Below are 23,197 nucleotides of genomic sequence, written 5' to 3'. Positions count from 1 at the left end.
GATTAAGAACAAGAAAATGTATATGAAACATCCTGAGCTACATACATTCCATTTCTTTAAATGTTACATTATGTTATCTTCATTATCTAAGAATATTTTTGTCTAGGTGAAGGATGTCAGAAATGGAAAACAGTAATTCCTGCCTCACATGACTATAAAATCCTTATATTTTCAGAGATTACTTTAGGAAAGATTACATTAGGAAAGATTATATAGTGATATTTTTGTTGATCTGCAATAAAATCCCACTCAAAGTCAGTTTAAAGATTCCTGCAGATTTCAGTGGGCACCTGTTTAGTTCTTGAAATCATGAAATCCACATTTTAATCAGAGATTTGGGTATCTGTGAAATGCTTAACTGATTGTTTATTTTTATGATTGGTTTGATCTCAAAGCTATAAATGTACGAAGTGCATCCCAATTATTTATGTACTTCATAATTTATTTATTCAAAAGTATTCTTTCTACAATTACCTATTGTTTAGTCTGGCTTAAGGTGGTTACTGAGAGTCAGTCTCACTCACAGAATTAGAATTAGAATACTTCACTTGGAAAGGACTTTTCAAGACCAAGACCAACTGCCTAACCATTTTAAGGCTCTTGTTCTTTGCATTGTTATTGTTTCACCCAAATTGACTCAGATTCTGGCTCTTTCCTTTTTTTTAACAAAAGGAAAATGAGGTAAGTCTTGAAATTCTGCATAATAGAATTGTCATTCTATAAATAACTTGATCCATTGAATTGATTTTTTTCTTCATAAGTACGATGTGAGGAATTCTAATTTTTGAATCCTCAGTGGCTTACTGTAAGACTAAATCCAGATTTCTCTTGACAGCTGTTTTACCAGCACTTCTTTCAACTGATGAAAAACAGAGTTTTGGGGTTTGATTTGGCTTCCTCAAGTTAGAGATATTACAACATATGTGTTGTATCATTCAGAATGGTTTTATAATAAAATGAAAGCAATTTCCTGCGTGTGTTCTTAGATAAGCTTTCATCTTTTTTCTCCCTTGCTGATTATGATTGACAGCATAACATGTTTCTTTCCTGCAATTTATTTCTTGACTGCAGCAGGCGTGACTCTTTCAATTTAGAAGCTACACTAGTTTTCAGATGGGTGGAGTACCTCTTCATATTGCTAAGTGAGACCACTTGATTTGTATCCACTAGGTTCGTTGTATCTAATTTCTGTAGAATAGTGAAGCTAGAAGTGTAGAAATTGGAAATGCAGAGATTTGCACTGGAGGAAGTCTGTGTCTATCACAGCCAAGTGAGTGAGAGCTTACTGGAGTTCAGTATTTTGGGGGTGGATAGCTATCACTTTTATTTTAGGAAGGGAATATTTGTGATTTCTTGGCTGGAAGAAAAGCCTGAGAATTATCACAAAGACTCAGATGCACTGTTGCTTGTGAACAGAGATGAAATATTTCATTTATTGTAGTGTTTTCTTCAGCACAGAGGGACTTGCCCTCTGCATGCACAGACTGCAGGAAACCAGGTGCTCTGACTGGAGGTGTAGAGGTTAATCCCTATGTGCCTTTTATTTCGCCCACAAATTATACCTCAGAGAGCTGTACTAGCAACTGATGTTAACACTTCAATCCCTACCATCTTTTTCATTCCTGTCTTTGTTTCAGTTTCTTTGTTGTTGCTTTTGATATCATATAGAACAGTATTCAAACACAGAAAGCAGCTTCTGGTTTGAAGAACAAAAATAATGGATTGCAGCAGTACCTTCTGCATTTATAGAAAGTTAATATGTGGAGATTGATATATCCTAGCCCTTCTCTTCCATTTAGAATTGTAAACAAATGAATATTTTAAAGAAAAAATAATAAAAATGGGAGGGAAATCAAGGTTTTCTTATAGCACTCAGGCAAAATTCAGAGATTACAACTTTGGCAGATGGAAAAGTGGCAGAGAACAGGAGCCCTTCATCAGAGGGACAATAAAATGTACACACTTTAGTTTGTATACACTTTTATATCAGAATCCATTTTGTCAGACTTGCCCCTCTGCTGCCATCTGTCATGTAGCAATGAATCTAATAGATTATTGTTGGAAGGGTTCTGCCTCTGCTGCCATACCACCAACATAACAATATAGGAGGCATTAGTTTTGGAGCAGACCTCGTAACCAGTGAAATTATTTACACCTGACCTTTCAGAATTAGAAAAGTATGTCTTCAGAGATCTTTGAATCACAAGTTTCAGGTATCTTTGACTAGTATTTAATTGACTTCCTTTTATTTACTTTTATTTTTTTATCTCAACTTTATTTCTCTTTGTTCCAACAGTGAATACTTTACTAGAGACGTTCTCAGCTCTTTTTTTTCTTTTTCTCTTAGGCCTTTATTCACTAATTCAGATTAGATGTATTCAGCCTTTTGTAACAATTCTTTTGTGTTTCTCCCTTTATTTTCTTTTTCTCCCATCTTCTCCTATGGGCCCATTTTGCTACTGTCTCCCATACAAAGGCATCTGATCCCCTTATGGACTCCACTGATGTGAATCAGCTAGAGTAATCTGATTCTTTTAACTACTTTCAGACAAAAAAAAAAAAAGAAAAGAAAACCCTGCAACACAAAAACCCCTGTACTGTTTAAGCCTAACATTCTATTTTTAAATAGGCTTATCTATTACATCTTTCAGTCCTAGTTTTTAGTTAATGCAAAGTCCAAAATTGTTGTAGCAACTTTTATTAGTTTGATATGAGGTTTTTATTCAAATTCTTGGATGGAGAACAGTTTTACTAACCTTGTTATGTTGGAAAATATTACAATACTTTCTGGTTTTCCAGCTCAACCTTAGCTGATCATTTTGTGAAGTTATAAGACATGTTGCATTTAAAATGTGTAAGACAGTGTGAAAGGCAACTGGTTTAGATAAGCTTTACTGTGGGCAATTTTTGGTTCAGAACTTTTTTTTCTGACAATATGAAGGCATGTATTTTTTGGTGTGATTAGGGTAACTTTGAAGTTTGTATTTCATGTTTTATAATTATAAATATGCATGGTGATAATTTTTTTTTTTCCTGTTGAATTCATGTGTGTCAGAATTGAAATTTTTTAATTTTTTTTTATCTTAAATGTACAGAATTATTCTAGATAAGAAATCTAATGGGTATCTTTAGTATATTATCAACTGATAATGATAAGACTAACAGATAAGACTGTATGATATTTCATACTGGTATTGCAAAGACATAAATAATACAGTGCCACTCATTCCTCCACAAGAACTTGCAGATACGTTGTCTAGTTTTAACTTCAGGTACCTGCATCTCTCTCACATGAAAAATGGATGATATAGATGATATAATGATGATACCTTAATTGTCTCATGTTTTGTGTAACTAAAAAAGACCAATTCAGCAAAGCATGTATCAGAGGATATACTACTGAAGAGTTCTCAGTGTTTCTCTCTTAGTTTAGCAGCAGTCTGTCTTTATGAGATTTGTTTTGATATGTGAGAGATTAAAAGTCTTGCTAACTGTGTATTTCAAGCTGCAGAGATTCTTGTCTGTTGCTCAGGATTACAATTATTTGGATGCGTGAGCATTGTGAACATGCTGGTCTAATTAATTTCTTGTTGGTGTCATCGAACAATTTTATTTCTTGCTCACTCAAATGAACAGAAATTTATTTTTCAGCATTTCCAGGACAGGCTGAACTCTAATTGCAAAACAGCTTTGTAGAAGGATTGAATCTGTCCTAATCAGAATGTATGTTACCATGTACCCCCCAGCTAAGGAAGTGGTGCTGCTACCATGAGCACTTAGTGAATGCAGAGCAGTAGACTATGTCTCTTCTCAGACTGAAGGTAAAATTGGGGATTCTTTAGTCTAGAGAAGAGGAGGCTTGGGAAGACCTGATTGCTCTACGCAGCACTCTGAATGGAGGTTGTGATGAGGTGAGGGTCGGCCTCTTCTCCCAGGTAACAGAGATAGAACAAGAAGTAATGGCCTGAAATTGCACCAGGTTCAGGTTGGATGTTGAGAAAGATTTCTTCTCAGAAAGAGTGGTAATGCATTGGAACAGGGAAGTGGTGGAGATACTGTCCATGGATGCGTTAAAGAAAATGGTACTGTGTTACTGAGGAAAGTGATGGTACATGGTTGGGGTTGGGCTGTTGGCTGGATTTGGTGATCTTAGTGGTCTTTTATGATTCTGCAAAAGAATAAACCAGAAAGTGTGGTTTGGAAGTAACAATGTAGTATGCAAACACTTTTTTTTTTTTTTTTGAGGATAATTTAAAAGCTGAGCAGTTTTATTTTAAATATTTTCAATAATGTTTATTAAGGAGAATGTTAATGGAGTGGAAGAGAGAGGGAAATAAATCAGCTGGAAAAAGGTAAATCCCTTCAGACTGAGGTCACCAGAAGAATACTGGGAACATCTCTAAGATCCGCCAGATGACACCAACTTTTTTTTTTTTTAATTAAATTAAAAAATGATAATTTCAAACAGGAATTCACGCTGTCATTACTGGCTGACATCCTCTGGGGAGGTCAGCTCTCCCATCACATCGTTTGAATGAAGCAGGAGCTACGTAAAATGCCGAGCACTCTCATATGATACAAATGCCCAGACCCGTGTACAGCACCCATTGCCTCTGCAACTCTTGATAGCCTGGTTTCTTAAATGTCTTTTTTTTTTTTTCCTGTCACTGTGAGATAGTTTACCTTTTTCTTTTAGAAAGTGGTATATATTTTTTCACATAGACAACGATCAGTATCTTTGTATAAAATACTGTGTGTGCCCTTGCTGCAGATGATACGTGCAAACTAACCTGTGAAAATGGAGGAAAGTGCATTATAAATGAGAAGGGGGATCCACGATGTCATTGCTGGCCAAGTTACTCAGGTGAAAGGTGTGAAACAAATCACTGCTACAATTACTGCCAGAACGGAGGAACCTGTGGAGCCTCTCTCCTTGGTAAATTTCTGTGCTCCTTTATATTGTCTTATATGCCTTATTTTAAATGTTTGAATCTATTCGTAGTTTGGAATTATTTTCTGTAACTTCTTTCCTTTGTCTGTATTTAAATTCTATGCAATATAGCAGCATATGCTGTACATAAACTTTATAATCAATAGTGCTTTTTCATTTATGAGCCTCAGTGTTTTGGTAAAACAAAGCTACATCCCACAAAAAGGAGCACTGAACTATCCAGCATGAAAATAGGCATACTAAGGTGTCAAAACTGTAAAGTCAAACTATGTGTGGAAAAACACCACACATGTTTCCCTATCTCAATTCTTTCTCTAAACTTTTAGGTGTTACTGGGCATAGTTTCCTTAAACTAGCATGGTGTGACTTCAGTCTTTTCCCTGCCCTTTACTGGAGTTAAAGTAAAAATAGGCATTTTCCTCACCTAACTCTCAGGAAGATTTGGAAGATCAGAATTCAAATCCTTTGTTTGCCTGAAGGAATGTGAAAATACATCTCTTATCTTAAGGGAGATTATCCTAACCCTCAAAATGAGGGTATCTAGGAGTGCCTTTGTGCCTAACGCATAGGCTGCTCCAGGTTGAGTACTGCAATTAAATACTGTTCAGGCTAGAGAAGGAAGGTGTGTTAATTAGTACTCTAAAATTTAGTGTTATGTGTGAAAGCAGGAGTTAAATTCTATTTTCTATTCCAATAAACATTTAAATACTTGATTCAAAGCAGAACATCTGAAGGAGAAGTTTGCTGTCTGCTCTTTTCTTGTAAGACTGCAGGTGTTGGAGTTGAATCTTATTCTCCTATGTGATGACATGACCAATATCCAAAGGAAAGTACAGGCACCTGACCATAGGATCTGTTTAAAACAGAACTCCCTACAATGCAGAATTATGTATCTTAGTCCCTGTGATGAAGTGAACTTAGATCTTAACGTTTTCCTCAAAATTCTGTATTAATTTAGCTTGTATGGTTTAGTGTTTTAGCTTCACTTACTATGCTAGCTTCAATGTTTAGCTCATGCATCAGAAAATTAGAATGGGATCCAAAGGGTTTTTCAGTTCTGAGTATTTGAGATTTAATGATTTTCATTGTTCATATCACTAATAATGGCTAAAGAGTAGAGTAGAAAATCAGAATTACTTGAAGTTGACTGAATTATTCTTGAAACTGCTTCTAACAGCTCATGGAAGTACTGACACAAATGATAAGCAGAGATTTGTATCAGTTGAGATCAATACGTGTTTAGCGAGGACATGCAAGTGAACGAAAGATGTTCATGGATGATTTAAATGATGTGCAGAACTTCATCCTGAGAGAGGATGCTTACTCCCACATCTTTACATATCTGGCATTTAATTGATACTCTTGAGGTGTTAAAAGACTTTATATAACAAGTAACTGAGCTCCTAGTGCTCAGTTCTGAATCCTGCAGAGATGTCTGGGTTTTATTTTTCCTTTCGGCAGTAGCCATTGAGCTCAAACACTTCCAACAGTTTGTTCTTCACCAGAAGAACAGTTGCAGTATTCACACAGCTATGCTCTAACCTGGATTTTTAGTACTTTTTTTTTCCCTACTAAATCGAAACTCTGTAATCTTCCTGCCATACTGGAATAATTAGGGAAGCAGACTTGATCACCAGTTAGTGAGAGAGATGAGCAAGATTATACAATATACTTCTGCTGATTTGTTATTCGTAGTCCCATCTGCTACAGAGAGCCTAAAGATGCTGAAGTTGTCCTTATTTCTGCTTGATCTCAAACAGGATAAAGTGTCTCTACCAAAAATGCCAACAGGAGTGCAGCACGAATATCATTGCAGTACATATTTGAATGTTAAACTGCCTGATGTGGGGAATTTGAGCCTTGAACATTATCAGAAGTGTACTGTACCACAATTAGCCACAACATGGTTAGCTTTTATCAGCTGAGACCAGCGTAGAACTCATTAGCAATGAAGACCTGGATCTTAGAGTCACAGATCCAATTCCTGGGTGAAAAGAGAGCACCTTGCTCCCATGTCCTTATGATGTCAAAAGTTCTGATGTCTCTTACTGGACCATACCTACTGATAGGACTATTATTCTGCTGTTCTCTGTTCGCTTTCCAAGTTTCATCGAGTTTTTAATAACCATATTTCAAGTTAATCAGATTTTCCATCTGGTGTTTCCAATTCACTCCTTAAAGCCCGTGCCATAGCCTTCATGTGAAGATGTGGAAAAAAGATCATATATATTTCTAAATCAAAGTTACTTCACCCAGCATTCCAGATAATGTTTTAAAATTGATCCACATCTCATCTTCCTTGCACTTCTTGCTCCTGGACTCTGTAAATATTCTATTAGGAAGAAATCTCTACTTCTTATCAGACTGTGTTACTTATCTATATCAGACTATAAATCATGTATTCTTGAAAGAAACTAACAAGTTATTGAGATGTCCCCTTGTCCTTGTTTAATCTAATCCATGCCATACTAAAGTCATTAGGTTTTTTATAGAGAAAACCTGAACTACATGTTTTAAGGCATTAAAAATTAATCAGTTAACAGAGAGTAATTCCTCAGGTGTTTTTTGCAACAACTGTTTCTCCTTTCCAGTCAGATATACCACTCTGCTAAGTATCCTTCTGGATCAGCACACGTTTAGTAATAAGAGCTGTGTGTGCCATTCACAGTTTGTGACTGAGGGTGTGAAATACAGAACAGAGCAGCATTCAGTCACTTTCTTCTCATCATTTCAGCCCTAAGGCTGAAATGCTGAATCTGCCTTGTCAGGTTCACGAGACTCATTCGTGAACAAGTTACTTTGCTCTTGTACATTGAAATGTGTAGGAATATAAAAGTTATTTATTACCAGGCATTCCTCTGATATACATGTTTGTAGAACGTAAGCTAAGCATTTTGTTGTGTCCAGATTTCAAATGTTACATCTTAACAGGTCCACCTGTCCATTGGCATAAAGTACAGAACGTATTGATTATTTCTGTTTGTATAGAGAATTCTTTTACATCCAGAAAGTACAAAATTACTATTTTAAATCAACTCACTATCATTTTAACTTATTTTACTGTGTTACTCCTACTTGTGCAACCACCTTCTCAGCAATTTCTTTCTAATATAGTTTTTGATCTGCTATACAATTGGGTCATCAAACTATCCTACTAAACTGTTGCAATCAAGGAGTGTTGTGTTTTTTCCATTTCCCTTTTTATTGTTGTTCTTTTTTATTTATTGTTGTTGGGTGTTTTTGTTTTCTTTGTGGGGGGGATGATTCTTTTTCCTTTGGAAGTTCCAGCATCCATAAGTGTGTAAGAGTCCATCCAAGTTGTACCCACAAAATATAAATGACCTTGTGATAACTGCAGCTTGCTCAAATCTCCCTTTTGTACTAAGTCCTGATTGTCCTTATTGATTTCTTATATTTTCCATCTCAAAATAGCCTTGATGGAAACAATACCTAAGTGTTGTTCTACACTCATGCAGTTTGGGAAGTACAGGGTCTGTCAATAAATGTACACAGAATAACTGCAGAGCACGTGCCTCCGGGCTAGCACCAATGTGAGAAGAAGCAGCCACAGCCAGTGACAGGGAAGGGTATGCAGGGACCACTTAGCAGCCATATTTTTACCTTCTCCCCATTTCAAGGAGTCAGTTGCTGTCTATTAGTTCTGCCACGATGGGCTCTGTGAAGTGCCTCTGTGAATCTGATTTGCCCAAGATGCTATCTGGACTTCCTGACACAGTGTTTGCTCATCCAAGCTGCTGTGCACATCTCTTGACTCAAGGGAATCTGGTTCTGCTCATGCTGCTTGTGTTTAGCTGGGGAGTTTCACAGGGGAACAAGCTTTTGAAGGCAGCCAGCTGCTGTGAGGATTCCCTGCGAGTCAGGAAGTTTCCTCATTGTTGGATTCTGTCTCAATACTCAAGGCAAATACACTATGGAAGCAAATCTGTCATTGTTTTCTAATACAAATAGAATGCCACAGCATATGAGATGCACTTCTGGTGTATGTGTGTGTTCCAGTGAACGTGTAAATTCTGTTCTCCTTCACTACCTAATTCTTAATAGGAATGTGATAACCAATTAAGTAAATCACAGAGTATTGCTCATTTTTTAAAACGTGATTGTGCTAAATCTTTGCTGGATGTGGTAAGTTGTAGAAACTCATTATCTGCACACAAATGTTAATTTGTTAAACAAATCCCACTGGCAATTCAGGGATTATTCACTGTTGGTTTACTTACTGCTAAGCCGTTTGGCAAATTCCTATGTGAACATTATATAGCTAGAGATTGGGGCAGCTTTAATTAAAATTTAAAAGTTTATGACAGTAGTATTGAACTACAAAAATTGAACAAAGAAAATGTCATCTGTTAATTAAAAGTACACATCTGAGACATGTAATTAAAAGTTTGGGTATAATAATGAACACTTTCCAGTAAACCAAATTAATGGGAATTTGGAGGGGAATAAAAGAAGATATCATACAACTACACTTCCTCTTTACTTAGAGTTTGAAGTAAAAATATTGGAGGAAACTTTTCTAACTGTCCTGAACACATAGATTAAACTAGTTCTCAAAGTTAGATAAATACATCTTTGTACTATAATCATGTTATGAGGGATATACTCAACCACATAAAATCATGTTTTTTGTAGAGGAGTAAAAAATGTTGTTTCCACTAAATGGTAATTGATGAAATACACTCCTAAAATTAAAAAAAAAAAAAAAACCTGTATATAACGTAGATTTAATTTTGTGTTCTGCTGTGTAAATAAAACACAGGGCCACAATACTTTGTACTGAAAATGCTATCAAAGAATAAATTGTTTAGTTTGATGTCTTGACAGTCCAACCATTCTTGTACTGGAAAGCCCCCAGGGAAACATGTACATCACCTCTAACCAGGACTGGGGACTGGGTGAGAAGAGAGGATGGGTATTTCACTGAAAGATTGTCTGTCTGGTTTGGTGTGCAGCTTATCAAAACGAAGCACTGCAATCAGCCTTAAGAGTACTCTACTAATGCGTTTTGAGATGGCTCTTTTCCTTTGCTTTCACAACATGGACAGAATGCATATCTATTGGGATTGATCCCAATCAGCTAAGCTTCTAATTATGTACTGTAATACAGCTTCTCTCCACTACTTTTGGTTCAGTAAAGCTAATTATGGTTCACAGAAATGAATTATTGTGATTCCCACAAACTGCTGACAACCACTCTAGAGGACACAGTGTTACTTATAGTAGGCTAGTGTGCCAGATTGCTTTAACAGGGACAGCAAGTGAAATATGCAAATGAAACAGATTGCACATATTCATATGTAACAAATAGAATGCACATATTGCTGGTAGGGAATTTGCCATCAACTGGAAGAAATAAATTACTTACGTCTTGGTGCAGGCATTCATCTAGACTATCTCTTTTTATTATTATTATTTTATTTGAAAATTTTAAAGAGCTCACAAATATAGTATTTATTTTCTTGAAGCACAAGACAATACTTTCCTTTTATAAAACGTACTACAGAACTGATGAATGTCAGGGATTGAGACAACCTTTCTTTTGTCTCTATGCAGCCCTAGTCCTGAAATTTCATTACCAGTATAAATGCTTGAGGTTTCTGTGCACGAGACTGCAGTGCAACAGTTGTTATTTGGAAGACGTGACATCTTGGTTAAAACATTATTTGGACTCTGTTGTATATGGCATTCATTATTTATCATTATTTCGTACTGCAATTTTATTAAGCTGTTTTTGGAACCACTTCATATCCAGAATCCCAAATAATTTATGAGAATAATGCAGATGAAAATGTCATTACTGTTATTATTGTTATTATTTCAGATGCCAACAGTCTGTGTATAAATAGGCAATGAACTATTAATATGACTAAAAGTTATGTTAAATTGAGTGAAAAAAATGGGGTTTAGGCTATACTGAATTAAATTTTCATCTAACTGTCTACAATTTGACATATTTATAACACTATATTAGCAAATAATAGAATAACTTTTTCTACAAACTATGAAAATATCCTGGCCCCATCAGTTTAAAAAATAGAGGAACATTAATAATAAATACTGAACTCAGACTTACATTCTATCACTATTTCATTTGTAAGATGGATTTAGAGGAAGGATTATGAGGAAACCCCAGACTTGGCAGAAATTTAAATACAAGCGTATATATGGGGAAAACAAAGAGTTGGTGCTAATATCCGAGTTCAACATCTTTGATTTAATGTTTAGATCACAGGGGATAGATATGAATAACCAGACCGATGCATTTTAAACTAGTTGGAACTATTTATGTCAACGGTTCTGTTCCTGCTGTACTCATTAGAGGAAGAGACTAACTGATCTCATGGCCTTTAGGATGATTTGCAAAACATATTAAATTAGCATAGCTTAAAATAGAAAATACAGAAAAGAGTTATGTGAAGGGTTTGATGTAACAGATCATCAGGAATAGGAAAGAAAAATAATATAGAAATCATTTTGCATGCCTCTGAGAAAGTCAAAAAATAAGGGTACTCATTCACCAATGAAGATACTAAATGATTGTATGGTATTAAAACATAAATAGACTGGAAATAAATGAAAAATAATGGAATTTATGGAATATTTAGTTTGTATGACTTTAATAAGAAAACCAGATGAACAGAGAATAAAGCAGAAAAAAGAATCACACATTACAGAGTTCAGATGAAGAAGTGATAAGATTTCAGGAGACAACTGTAAATTTGTATTTAGATGAGGATGCCTGTATCAGAGATTGTATAGAAATTACAGAAGAAACAATGAATGAGACAAAATACTGCAAGAAATGGAACAGCTCATAATGCTCCATCAAATCTGCCAGCATAGGGATTTCCTGTTGGATTAATACAAAGATGAGAAATAGCTATGGAAAAATGACACTTAAGTGTTAATGCATTTAACTACTTTAGATCATGCCTCTTGTGTATGTTTTAAACTAAATGCTGTGTACTGATCAGACCCAACCCAACCCCAGCTTCTCTGGTGAGCTCTCCATCCCATCCCTCCATGAAGTGGGATTTTAGCTAATAGTTTCTGCCTCGTGCCATGGTGTGAAGTTGTACAAATGTAAATGCAGAGATATCCGGAGTCTTTCATTACTGCATTATCTTGCTTACTCTAATCTTCAGATTTCACAGCTGTACCATTGTCTGGATTGGGCAGTCAGTAAGAAAATCCCAGAGTTCACTTTTCGTGTTTTTGTCTGCAGTTCCAGACTGAAGGGCTTCTGCCTTCTACATACAGCGTATTATATAGTTAACTGATGGACCTTAACATTTCTTTACGTGTAGCCCTATTTCACCACCGCAAAGATGAGATGTCAAGCGTATACTAGTCTTACAACATCCCGTTAGTTGCTTTCCTTCTCCAAGTTTGCCAAAGCAGATGATATTGGTATATCCATTCAAGACTGCACATTTCAGTTTTCCCACATTATTCCTTAGATTTCTGCCATATGTGTGTTCCTGTGTTGGCTTTATGATGAGATATTCCTTTAGTTCTTCCTGTTGCCCAATCACTATTTGACTGACACTAGCCTATGCATGGTCTTTTTTGCACCAGTATGATATTTCTTAGTCATTGCCTGTTAGCAATCTGGCTCTGCAGTAACTGAGTTAGGATCTTGGTTGTACTTGCCAGCAGCTTGGGTTCCATATCATTCAAATAAACTCCTTTCTTTCTGCCACTTTATTCCCAGAAGCGTACTGAGGTTCAGATTAATCTTCATCTCCTTCCATACCTGCCTTGGAATCCAGGAAGGAGAAAAGTGTTAAACTTGATCAGTTTTCTCTAAATTTAAGAAAACACAAAGGGCTGAATTAAAGCAAAGGCAGGGAGACTGGAGAAAGAAAGAAAAAAAAAAGATTCATAATAAATAAGCAAGAGTGAGACTAGATTATTAGGAATTGAGAAGGAAAATGACTAGCTGGACACATCAAATCATTTTACTTGAAGTAGAGATTACAAATGAGATACGAAAGTACATTCAGGAGATAGAAAGACATTTACATGATATAAAAAGTTGTTTTAGAGAAGATAAGCCTTAAAAATGCAGTGATAAATGGAACAGTTTAATAAAACAGTGAAGTTGAAACAAAGCTATAAATCTCATAGACATGAGATTTAGATAAGGGGGGAAAAAAGGAAAATTGAAATAGGTTAAAAACATAGGAGGAAAATGCATTGGAGTTTAAACGGTATTTTAAAACCACTTAAAAATAGAACACTGTAGAGTAGGAGTTCAGTTTGTACTTTTTTTCCCCCCTTCACTGCTTCTCAGACATTGCATATTGGATTTTTGGTGCATCTTTGGTCTGATGCAAGACAGCTGGCCTCAGGTTATGGTATTGAGTTAAAGTATTGGACTCGTGCATTGAAATGTGTTACTCTTATGATGTGTATTTACCTGTAAGTATTGTTATTTCAATTTTTATTTATTTTTATCATAAAGTAGTTCTCTTTTTTGAACAGGGAGGCCCACCTGCAATTGTGCACTGGGTTTTACAGGACCAAACTGCAATCAGACAGTCTGCCATCATTTTTGCCAAAATGGAGGAACCTGCAGTGTCACTGCTGGAAATCAGCCCTTTTGCAGCTGCTTGCCTGAGTATACAGGAGACAGATGTCAGTACTGTAAGTAATCTTCACAATTCCAGATTTCCTACTTTATGGGAGGACTTCTACATAGTGGAAGTTCAATGTGAGTCAGGTTGTTTTCCAATGGCACAGATTGATAAAATTTAGCTACAAAATTATTCTTCCTTCTGAGAAAATGGGATCTTACATATTCAAGGGATCTTGGGACACACTCCTGCAGTATATGAGAAGAAAGAGCTTCAGTATTTTCATGGATAAATTAAAAGTCCTAATATATATGCCAGACCTCTGACTTCATAATCAGATCATTGGTTTTTTTTTGTTTTGTTTTGTTTTTTTTTATGGTGGAATTCCTAGTTGGTTAAAGAATTTTTCTGTTATCCTTTAACTCCACAAAAAGCTGACACTTGTGTCTCTGACTGCTCTCTTACCCTTTTATTTCTAAACTCTGTAAGCAGCATATTGTCAGTGCTGCTTTGAGTTTTGTTCCTCTGTGTTCCTTTATCTGACTCAATCCAAGATCTTCAGAGTGGTCTCTGCCTCATAGTACTGAAAATCAGGATTTCTGTTCCTTACTCTTATAAGAGTTCTTAGGGCTCAGGTTCCATTCTCTGCATTTGAAGTTCGCCATAGTTTTCATTTTACTGACCCATTGGTCTCATCTCACTGAGATATTATTTTCCAAAGGTTTCCATTCCTCTGAAAAGTCATTAGCACTCTCAGAAGCAGCTAGTTAGTAGCAACCCTATCATAAGATATATAAATTTTCCAAGATTCAATTTTGTTTCTATTTTTCAAAAGTCTCCTTTTCTCTCCTCCAACTTTGCTTTAACTCAAATACTGAGATAGGGGACTGTCATTGCTTGTTATAGAATAATAGAGCATTCAATGTGAAAAACATCATCTTTTTTTTTCTTTTACATAATTCACTGAAAAGGGAAATACTGGACAAAATTGAAGGGGAATTGACTGTTATGAAGGCCTGTTTTAACACCATCAATTGGATACAAAAAGTGCTTAGTTTTAGTGATACGGTTGTCAAACAGGGAAAGGGTTAGTGCATATCTTTAAATAGGATTTGTACTGAAGTAAAGTGAATGCATTTCCAGTTGGGAGACTATGAAATAAATTGAAACCTTTGAATGGGAAACCAGCAGTAATTGTGATTCTCTCCCACTTGATATTAAACAAACGGCATAGATCCACAAATAACTATCTGCAAGAACAATAGCATATTTCAAAACAGTATAGTACATAAATCATGTCCAGACAGACACACAGATTAAGAAAAAATATTTACTTGAGGCTTACCCAAAACCAAACAAATTGTTTCTAGTTGAATGCTTCTGCAAACATATTTTTAGCTTTTTTTCCCCATGTTTTTTGTTTGTTTGTTTTTTAAGAATCAATTTAAATGTAAATTTAGAGGTCCTTTTTAAACAATGCTCATTATCAGATTTGGACTCTCTGCTTTGGAAAAACAGCATGATGCGCAGAGACTCAAACATATAAAATTATAAGAAAAAAAACTTTTGTTTATTTAAACCTTAATGCTTTTAGGTCAAAGGAGTCTTATAATCTCACAGAACGTTATTTTTGTGACCAATAATAGTTCTATGAAATTGTATGAGTTTAAAGCTGACAGTGGGTATATAGATTTATAGCTGTCATATTTATTTTTTTGCTTTATCAAACATATATATGATTTGTTTTTGCTGTATTTAACATGTTCACTTTCTAGGCATAATGAAATATATTAAGACAAGTTTATTACAAGGACTGGTTGCTTCTGGTGTGTCTTTCAGTCTTTCAATGATATGATTGAAGCAGTTTTCTATGCAAAAGATGATATGTGAATGTGCATATGTGTTTCACTTACGCTCTCAAGTTGAAAATATTATTAGTACTTTTATGGCAGAGAGAAGACATTTGCTTGTTATACTGCCAGATTGCAAAGAACTTATTTTCCTCCTATTTATCTTCTTCAATGACCCAGTGCAGAGTTCCTCCTGTGATTAGTTCCCATAAGAGCTAGTAACCAAAATGTGTGTTTCGTGTCAAGGCAATGACATTGGTGAAATAAACTTAAATGAATGGATTTCCATAAAGTTCTATCCACATTGTACATGTTGTTCTATGCACATGTATTTGAATATAATTGTCTATTTTAAATTCCTAAAGTAATACAGAGTAGTTAAAGTCCATTTCTTGTATCATTTAAGCCCCTATCAGCCTGAGAAACAGGCAACATTTCCCTCATTTAGAATAACTTAAAGTGGATAGTGTGATCACATCGACTGTTACTTTCACTGAAACTGAAATTCCTTTCATTAAAGGACAAAAAATATTGTTATTGTTGGTTTGTTCTATTATAGTATTCATATTGTGGATCTAGCAGAATCTATCCGAAGACTGATGATATTTTAAAGTACAAAAATCCTATTTCCAATTTTCAGGGCTTCTTGTCCTAATGTACATGCAAAACTTTCCCTCTTACAGAACTTTTCTATTAAAATGTCTCTTGCTCTTAGCTTTCAAACTACAGTAGTTTTTGTTTTGTTATTCTACAGCTTGAATCAGGGAACAACACACACAAGGAATTACTTTTACTGTTCTTCATGTCTTTTAGCCTCTCGTTGGTCTACTCTGCTGAAGTAGGTGGAGACATACAGATAATAAGCAAAGAAAAGTAACTCCTACAGCAGTCGAGTAAAATGGCTTTGTCCTCTATCAGAACTCTTCCCATCATTGTGAGCAAAACTGACATGGCAGTCAGTGAAAGCTTCTTGGAATGGCAGACAAATAAGCATATGAGATGCCCTCATAATTCAGCAATCTCTTATATGCTATGTAAAACATATCAATTTTAGTTGTCTCCAATTTGCAAGGTGTTTTAACTGCACAGAACTGGAGAAAGCATGAGAAACAGAGAGAAGAGGGGGGATTTGGCCTGGTTCAAATGACAAGATTTTAAAATAAAACTGCTTAGTTAAAAGAAAGCTGTCAGTACATAAATAAAAATGAACAGCAGTGTTAATATGCCAGTGTATTTTTGCTCAAGAAGTTTCCTCAGTCAGACATGGTGTATTTCCAAAAGGGAGAAAAAAATGAGGCTGTTACTGGCTCTTCTAAACAGTTAAAAGAATTCGCAACTTCAGATCTCAGTCCTGCAGACTTTGAAGCAGTTACATGAAATAATGGGGTCTTACACAGCCTACAAAGCAAAGCGTGTGTATAGGGATTTGTAGAACCTATGGATCGTGTCATTGTGTGTTATTGTTAGAACTTCATGAAATTTTATACACGGAGAAATGAAAATCAAAGTTAATTATTTCAAAATGTTGTTCCCACTTCAGTTTAGCATAATGCCTTTAATGGTAGTGTGAACTTATTGGAAGACTTCTATTCAGCCAGTGTCCCATTATATATATTTAACATAGCTATGCTTTTCTCATCAGTAGTCGGAATATCAAGTATGATGATACTCTAAATGGTTAGATGTCTAGAAGGGGTAAAAAACCTCTTATGAGCTTAAACATCTGTTTCACTTCATGTTGATTATCTGTTTGGGTGACTCTTGATTCTTGTAGTTCCCAGTGAAGCCACCAGTTTCATTCACCATTTTGTTTCCATGATTCTACTTTCCAAAAGAAAGAAAATTAACCTATTTTTAAAATATATGAATTCATACTCCTCAATATATTTTTAACTAGTTTTCATGTTGCTTGCAGATGTTTGCCACCACTATTGTGTGAATTCTGAATCGTGTACTATTTCTGACGATGGAAGCGTAGAATGTGTCTGTCCAGTACGATTTGAAGGTCTAAAATGCGAAGTGGACAAGTGTGTGAGATGTCACGGGGGACACTGCATAATAAACAAGGATACTAATGACATAGTATGCAAGTAAGCATGTGTGTCGGGGAGGGTGGGCTGTGTTCAAAGTAATGTATCTGATAGCCGTTACACTGCAGTGTCTTTTAAATCTGTACAATTAGTTATAGAACACCCAACCCTTGAAATGTTTGCATCAGAACAGTGCCTTTGAGTGTTCAAACACTGAGTCTGGGTGAACCCTCTTGCTCTTGACTTCTTAAACTTTTTGAATGCTGCTCACCGAAGGAAGCATAGTACAGAGGAAACTGAATGGTCTTCAAATGGAGTAAAAGACCTCATAGAAATATTTAATAAACAATCTAGCTTTACTGTACTATTGAACTATGTTTTTTCCAAGTATCTTTGACTATGAAAAAGACATTGTACATTAATGAAAGCATAGACATTAGGAAGTGTTGCTGTATTTCTGAGTAATCATTTCATACAATAATCATTTATTTTCATAAAAGAAGATATAAAAATATGTTTGCATAAAAACCTCACATTACAAGTTTAAAATAGAATTCTTGAAATCACTAGATCCTATATGTATCATAAAATCAGTAATTTAATATATGTATCATTATAATTACAATGTGGTTCACAAAATGTATTAAATATTGATTGCTTTCCTCTTTTGCTTTTTTTTTTTTAAATATATATATATATATGTATATATCATGACAGTTGCAGTAATGGAAAGATTGCCTCCACGTGTCAGTTATGTGATGGCTACTGCTACAATGGTGGTACATGTCAGCTGGACCCAGACACAAATATACCTATCTGTCTGTGAGTATCCTGCATTTTGGACATCGTTCAAATCTCTCTCTGCCAACAAATACTGAAGTTTCTATGGATTTATCTGTATTCCAGATTTATTTAGAAAGTAAGACATTCTGATTGCTGTCACACCATTTGGTACTTCTGGCTTTTTATGTAACCTGATACTTTGTCTACTTTTTTGCAATATGTTGATTGAAAGATATGCTTTAGATCTATATTGTGACTGTATATAGACTCAAAGATGCATATCCTGAGACTGAGACTAAATGCTACATAGGTGTGTGTTCTGGAATGGAATCCAGATGTACAGGATGGTTGCCTGTCTCTGCTTCTCAAAATTGGATTAAGTCTTCTGTAGAGATGGTCAGAGATATTGGCCAGACATTTCTGTAGGGAAATTGATGGCTAGGGAGCAGGAAGAATAATGTCAGTGATTATTTCCTCTATGTGCCCAAGGATGTGCTCTTGTTTCAGCCCTAACTTTTACAGTACCCATAGGAGTTTGCTGTTCTGGGGTGAAATAGCTTTCTCCCTCCTGCAGAGATATACCAGTGTTGAGAAAATAATTCAAGATACCTTTTTTAATCCCAGCCATCAAATACCAAAGGAAATGTGATTTTGTAGTCCAGACTGTTAAGTACTCTCTTAAGAGGTGGAAAACCCTACATTCTGGTCCTTTCTTGAGAGCTATTGTATATCTTCTTGTTCAGCTGCTAAATGTTAAACGCAAAAGAAGTCATTGTAGCAAGAACTAGTTTTTTTTTCCTTCTCCCTGTTACAATGAGCTACAGAGTCACACTCCTGTTTTTTGTGTTGTTTTTGTTTGTTTGTTTACTGGTGTTACTTTTCTTTTTTCTTTTTTTTTTCCACATTTACCTAGTAAGTCATCCAACCTTTTCTGTGCTGCAGAAGAGCATCGTTGTCGAATAGTCTTCCATTTCTTAGAACAGCTCTGTTCTAACAGATCAGAGTATTCTCCAGGAGTATATGAGGTGATAGAATTGGACTCAAGTGCTTCATTTCCAGGGTGACATACATAAATTATTATCCAAGGAGATGTAATATTTCAGCAACTTCGTGACCACCCCTTCCTTTTTTTGATGTGGGTGAGGTGGATGGACTTAGAGAAAGTGTTGGTTGTATTCAGACTCCCAAGAAACTTAGATGCCTAATATTTGTGATCTAGGCAATGTGAGAGACAGAAAGCTCAAGCACTCTGGCTATGCAAAAAGGCAAAACCATAGGGGTTATACTATTGGAAGACTGACAAGAAATGCTTGAAGGTTTGTGGTTAGAGATAGTGAAATGCAGTTCTACACTGCATTTCTTCATTTTTAAATGATTTTATCTCTTTATTATTACTATGGCTAGTTTGGAAGCTTTTGATTGTTACTTTCTTTTTCTTAATTAAACTGGTTATTTATTATTCTTTTTCAAATGTATGTGGAATGCCGTTGTATTTCAAGGAAAACAACTTTCAAGCATTAATTTGTGTGTGGCTTTACAGTACATGAGAGTTTCAGCATATGCCAACACAGTTGATGATTCTAAGGCTTAAATTTTTAAGGTCATCCCTTGAATTTTATCAATCAACAGAAATGTGTAGTACTGTTGACAAAAATACAGAATACCTGAACCCATAAGTTTGTATAGGATCATTGTTTTAAAAGCGTGTGATAAACTTTGATGAGAAACTTTTCAGTGTAGTTAAATGAGATCTTTTATGGGGAAAAAAAGAAGAAGAAAAAAAGAGAACAAAACAAAACAACAAAAACACAAACAACTATTTGTATCTGTGGGGGTGTGCCTGCATACGTATGTGTGTCTTGCCATCATTATATGTAATGCATTTAAAATTTGTCCAGCAAAAGGCAGAATATTTATATAGGTCTATTTTACTGAAATTCTGCAGATGCTCTGTGGGGTTTAAAAGTCAGCGCTGTGACCAGAAAGTGAACCCTTGTGATTACTACTGTCAGAATGAGGGAATTTGCACTTTAACTGCGTTTAATGAACCAAGATGCAAGTAGGTTTAACCTTCCACTTAATGCTGCACATTCTGTGACATCATTTCAGGCCACAGTTCATTGGTTCAAGTCATGCACGTTCACATACATTTCACAGTATATACATAATCTGGGTGCTCGTTTCTGTGATGCACACTTACCCTTTAATAGTTGCACTTATGAGTATATTTAAACATACTGTTGGAGTATCTATGTCATTGGAGGAAAAAAAAAAGCTTTATTTTTAATAAGTGTATTGAAAGTACTGAAAATACTTCATGGCTTTTACTGTTCACATTTTGAGACATTTTATCAACTTAATCCAACACAGCATAAAGCTTAGCAAATAGTGACATTGCATATGTTCTGTAGTCTAAAACCAACTTATTACTTCTTATCTCTATAGGGAAAGAAATAGAGGAACTGTTTAGCTACCATTTCAAGAGTTCAGCCTGTATTCATAAGTTTACAAAGTAACTTTATAAAAATGCACTGTAAAATAGCACCTATTAAGCAGAAATGTATGAGCTTTGTTAAACTTTGTCTTCTCTGATAAAAAATGCATGAAAGAGATACATTTGTGTGCTGTATTTTGCTAAAGGATTTGAAGTCTATTAATTCAAAGGGAAAATTTAATCCCATCAAGAAATAAACAGCTTTATGAACACAGAAAGCTCTGTAAGGATTGGTATCATTCTATAAAAGGTAACAATAAGAGCAACTAAGGTATGGTGAATAATCTTAATTTTTAAAACAGTGCAATCAAAATTCATTTGCCTGTGTTTTTCAGGCAAATTAAGTGCAACCAGAGCAACTATAAATCCATTAGAAGTTAGATTAGAGTTTCTACCAACAGTTCTTAAATTTTTGAAGAATATGCAGTGGTGGTCCTTTGGTGAGAATTCAAGGGACAATTTCTATTTTTCTATATCATACTTCAGTTTTAAGAATAGCATAGCTCAAAGGAAAAACATGTTACTGCTTTTAAGGCCATGTAAGGCAAATACCATTCCTCCTTTTTTTCCAAAATTTATTCTGAAGCATTGTAATAGATAAAATAATCTAAAAATAAAGCGTGGAGAATCACTTTTATAATTCTTTACACCACATTAATCATTTAAAAGGTAAAAGTTTACTTTTTTATTCAGAAGATTTTCACAGATGAATATGAAGAATGTAATTATTTCTAATACAAATTTTTACTGACAACAAGGTTTGCATTTTCTTTCAACAGTAGTCAGATCTGTCAGAGATGTGATGGTATAATTTAAGCAAAGTTATTTGAATTAGGATCATTCTGTGTAGCATTGATATTTATTTGTGACTTCTGTTCTCGTGATCTTTTGATCTATTTTAACTATATTTGCAGTCTAAACTTAAAAGATTTTTTTTCTAACGATATTAAATCATATTTAGATCTCTTAGCTAGTCTTTGTGTTGATAACTGAATTTTAACCTCTTCAGTGGTTCTGTATGTAGCCAGATGCCAAATGCACAAGTTGTTTGATGGAGAGATAGAGAACTGTAGTTCCATATGTCTCAGTCCTTGCCAGCCACAGTTCTCACTTTGGTTGTTTACTTTACCTTGTTTTTGTGGCACAAATTAGCTCTTAAATGGAGTTTGTTTATTATTTCACCAACCTTGTGCTGTCAAGTAGAAGACTTCAGGAAGGAATGAAATAATACCATGCTTCACTGGAGTCATTGTGCCATGGAACAGCAATCTCAAAGCCTTTTTCTATAAGTTCTGCTCCCTTATTAGAGAAAATAATGTACCCCTCCAGCATGCATTACTGTTAATGCTGTGTGTGAGATCTACCTGCTCTCTGGGAGACAGTTAAAGGTTTACATTTTTCTTAACTAGTCATAGCTGGACAATTTCTAGGAGGAAGAAATTGGAAGTAGCTGATTTTATTTTAATTCAGTAAGAGCTCCTCTTCCTTTTGAAGCTAACTCAGCTGAGAGAGCAAACTTTATGCAGAATAGAGCTCCTATTATCGTTCAGTAAATACTAGAGTGAATAAGACCTTAGCACTCTTAAGGGCAATCTTATAGCCATAATTATGTAGAACTATAAGCCTATATGAACTTATTCTACTTTTACGAACTTTTGCTGTTAGGGTTACTTTCTATTCCAGAAATCTTCCTAATTTAACTTTTTTTTGAACACTGAATGCAGTTAATATCATGTGTACATGGAAAATAGTTTGTACTTTCCACCTAACAAATTTATGAATGAGTGAAGGCCTTGATTATACATTAAACTTCAAAAAAGGAAGATTTGGTGGAGTTGGTCTCCAGTTTCAGTGAGTACTCTGTTGAGTCACAAAAGATACTGTGTAGACAGTTTTGGTTTTGGATAAAAAATCCTACACAATCTAAGAATTATTCTAATTAATTAAATAAATTAAATCTAAGAATTATTATAATCACAATCTATGAATTATTAATAATATTTTTCATTATTATTTATTGTATTTTTCTATATTATTTTCCTTCCTATTCAATAGTGAAAGTGGAAAGAGAATTTCATATCAAAATGATTAAATTTGAGGCATTGACTTTCTGAAAATTTCATTGCTGTGGGTGTCGTGTACCAGTATGACAATGTATGTAGTTATTGGCTCTGTAGCTTTTAAACGTTATGTTTATTTAAAGATATTTTCTGTACTACCCTGTGATGGTATGTGGGGGTGAGGCAGAGAAAGGGGACAAGTATAATACAAGAATAGGAGATGTTGGAATTGCTCCTTATCTTCATCATTCCATAGAAAGGATGAGCTCGAGATCAGATTCAGATGAGAAATAATCAATTTTTTTTCCTATTTGTCATATGAACTGTTATTTGTTTTTGTTCTTCGGTTTGCAGTCAAAACTGACAAAAAACGTAAATTCTTTTGATCCTTATCAACATCTAAGTGAATTGAAGGAGTGTTTATAAATG

General features: G+C 35.0%; 1 protein-coding gene across 1 annotated transcript in view; it reads left to right on the top strand.

The window, feature by feature from the left end:
- The window catches only part of LRP1B (LDL receptor related protein 1B), a 575,326-nt gene that overhangs the window by 537,057 nt on the left and 15,072 nt on the right, over positions 1–23,197 (top strand). Inside the window, exons 83-87 of the mRNA XM_065751000.1 lie at positions 4,772–4,936; positions 13,460–13,621; positions 17,317–17,491; positions 18,149–18,253; positions 20,160–20,273. Of these exons, the coding sequence (XP_065607072.1) occupies positions 4,772–4,936; positions 13,460–13,621; positions 17,317–17,491; positions 18,149–18,253; positions 20,160–20,273 (721 nt within the window). The remainder of the gene's footprint in view (positions 1–4,771; positions 4,937–13,459; positions 13,622–17,316; positions 17,492–18,148; positions 18,254–20,159; positions 20,274–23,197) is intronic.

Source organism: Cyrtonyx montezumae, unplaced genomic scaffold (assembly GCF_038088225.1).
Source record: "Cyrtonyx montezumae isolate F1298 unplaced genomic scaffold, pur_monq_1.0 scaffold_7, whole genome shotgun sequence".
Lineage (NCBI taxonomy): Eukaryota > Metazoa > Chordata > Aves > Galliformes > Odontophoridae > Cyrtonyx > Cyrtonyx montezumae.
Note: the sequence above shows the minus strand (reverse complement) of the source record. Positions and strands in the feature narration are given on the sequence as shown.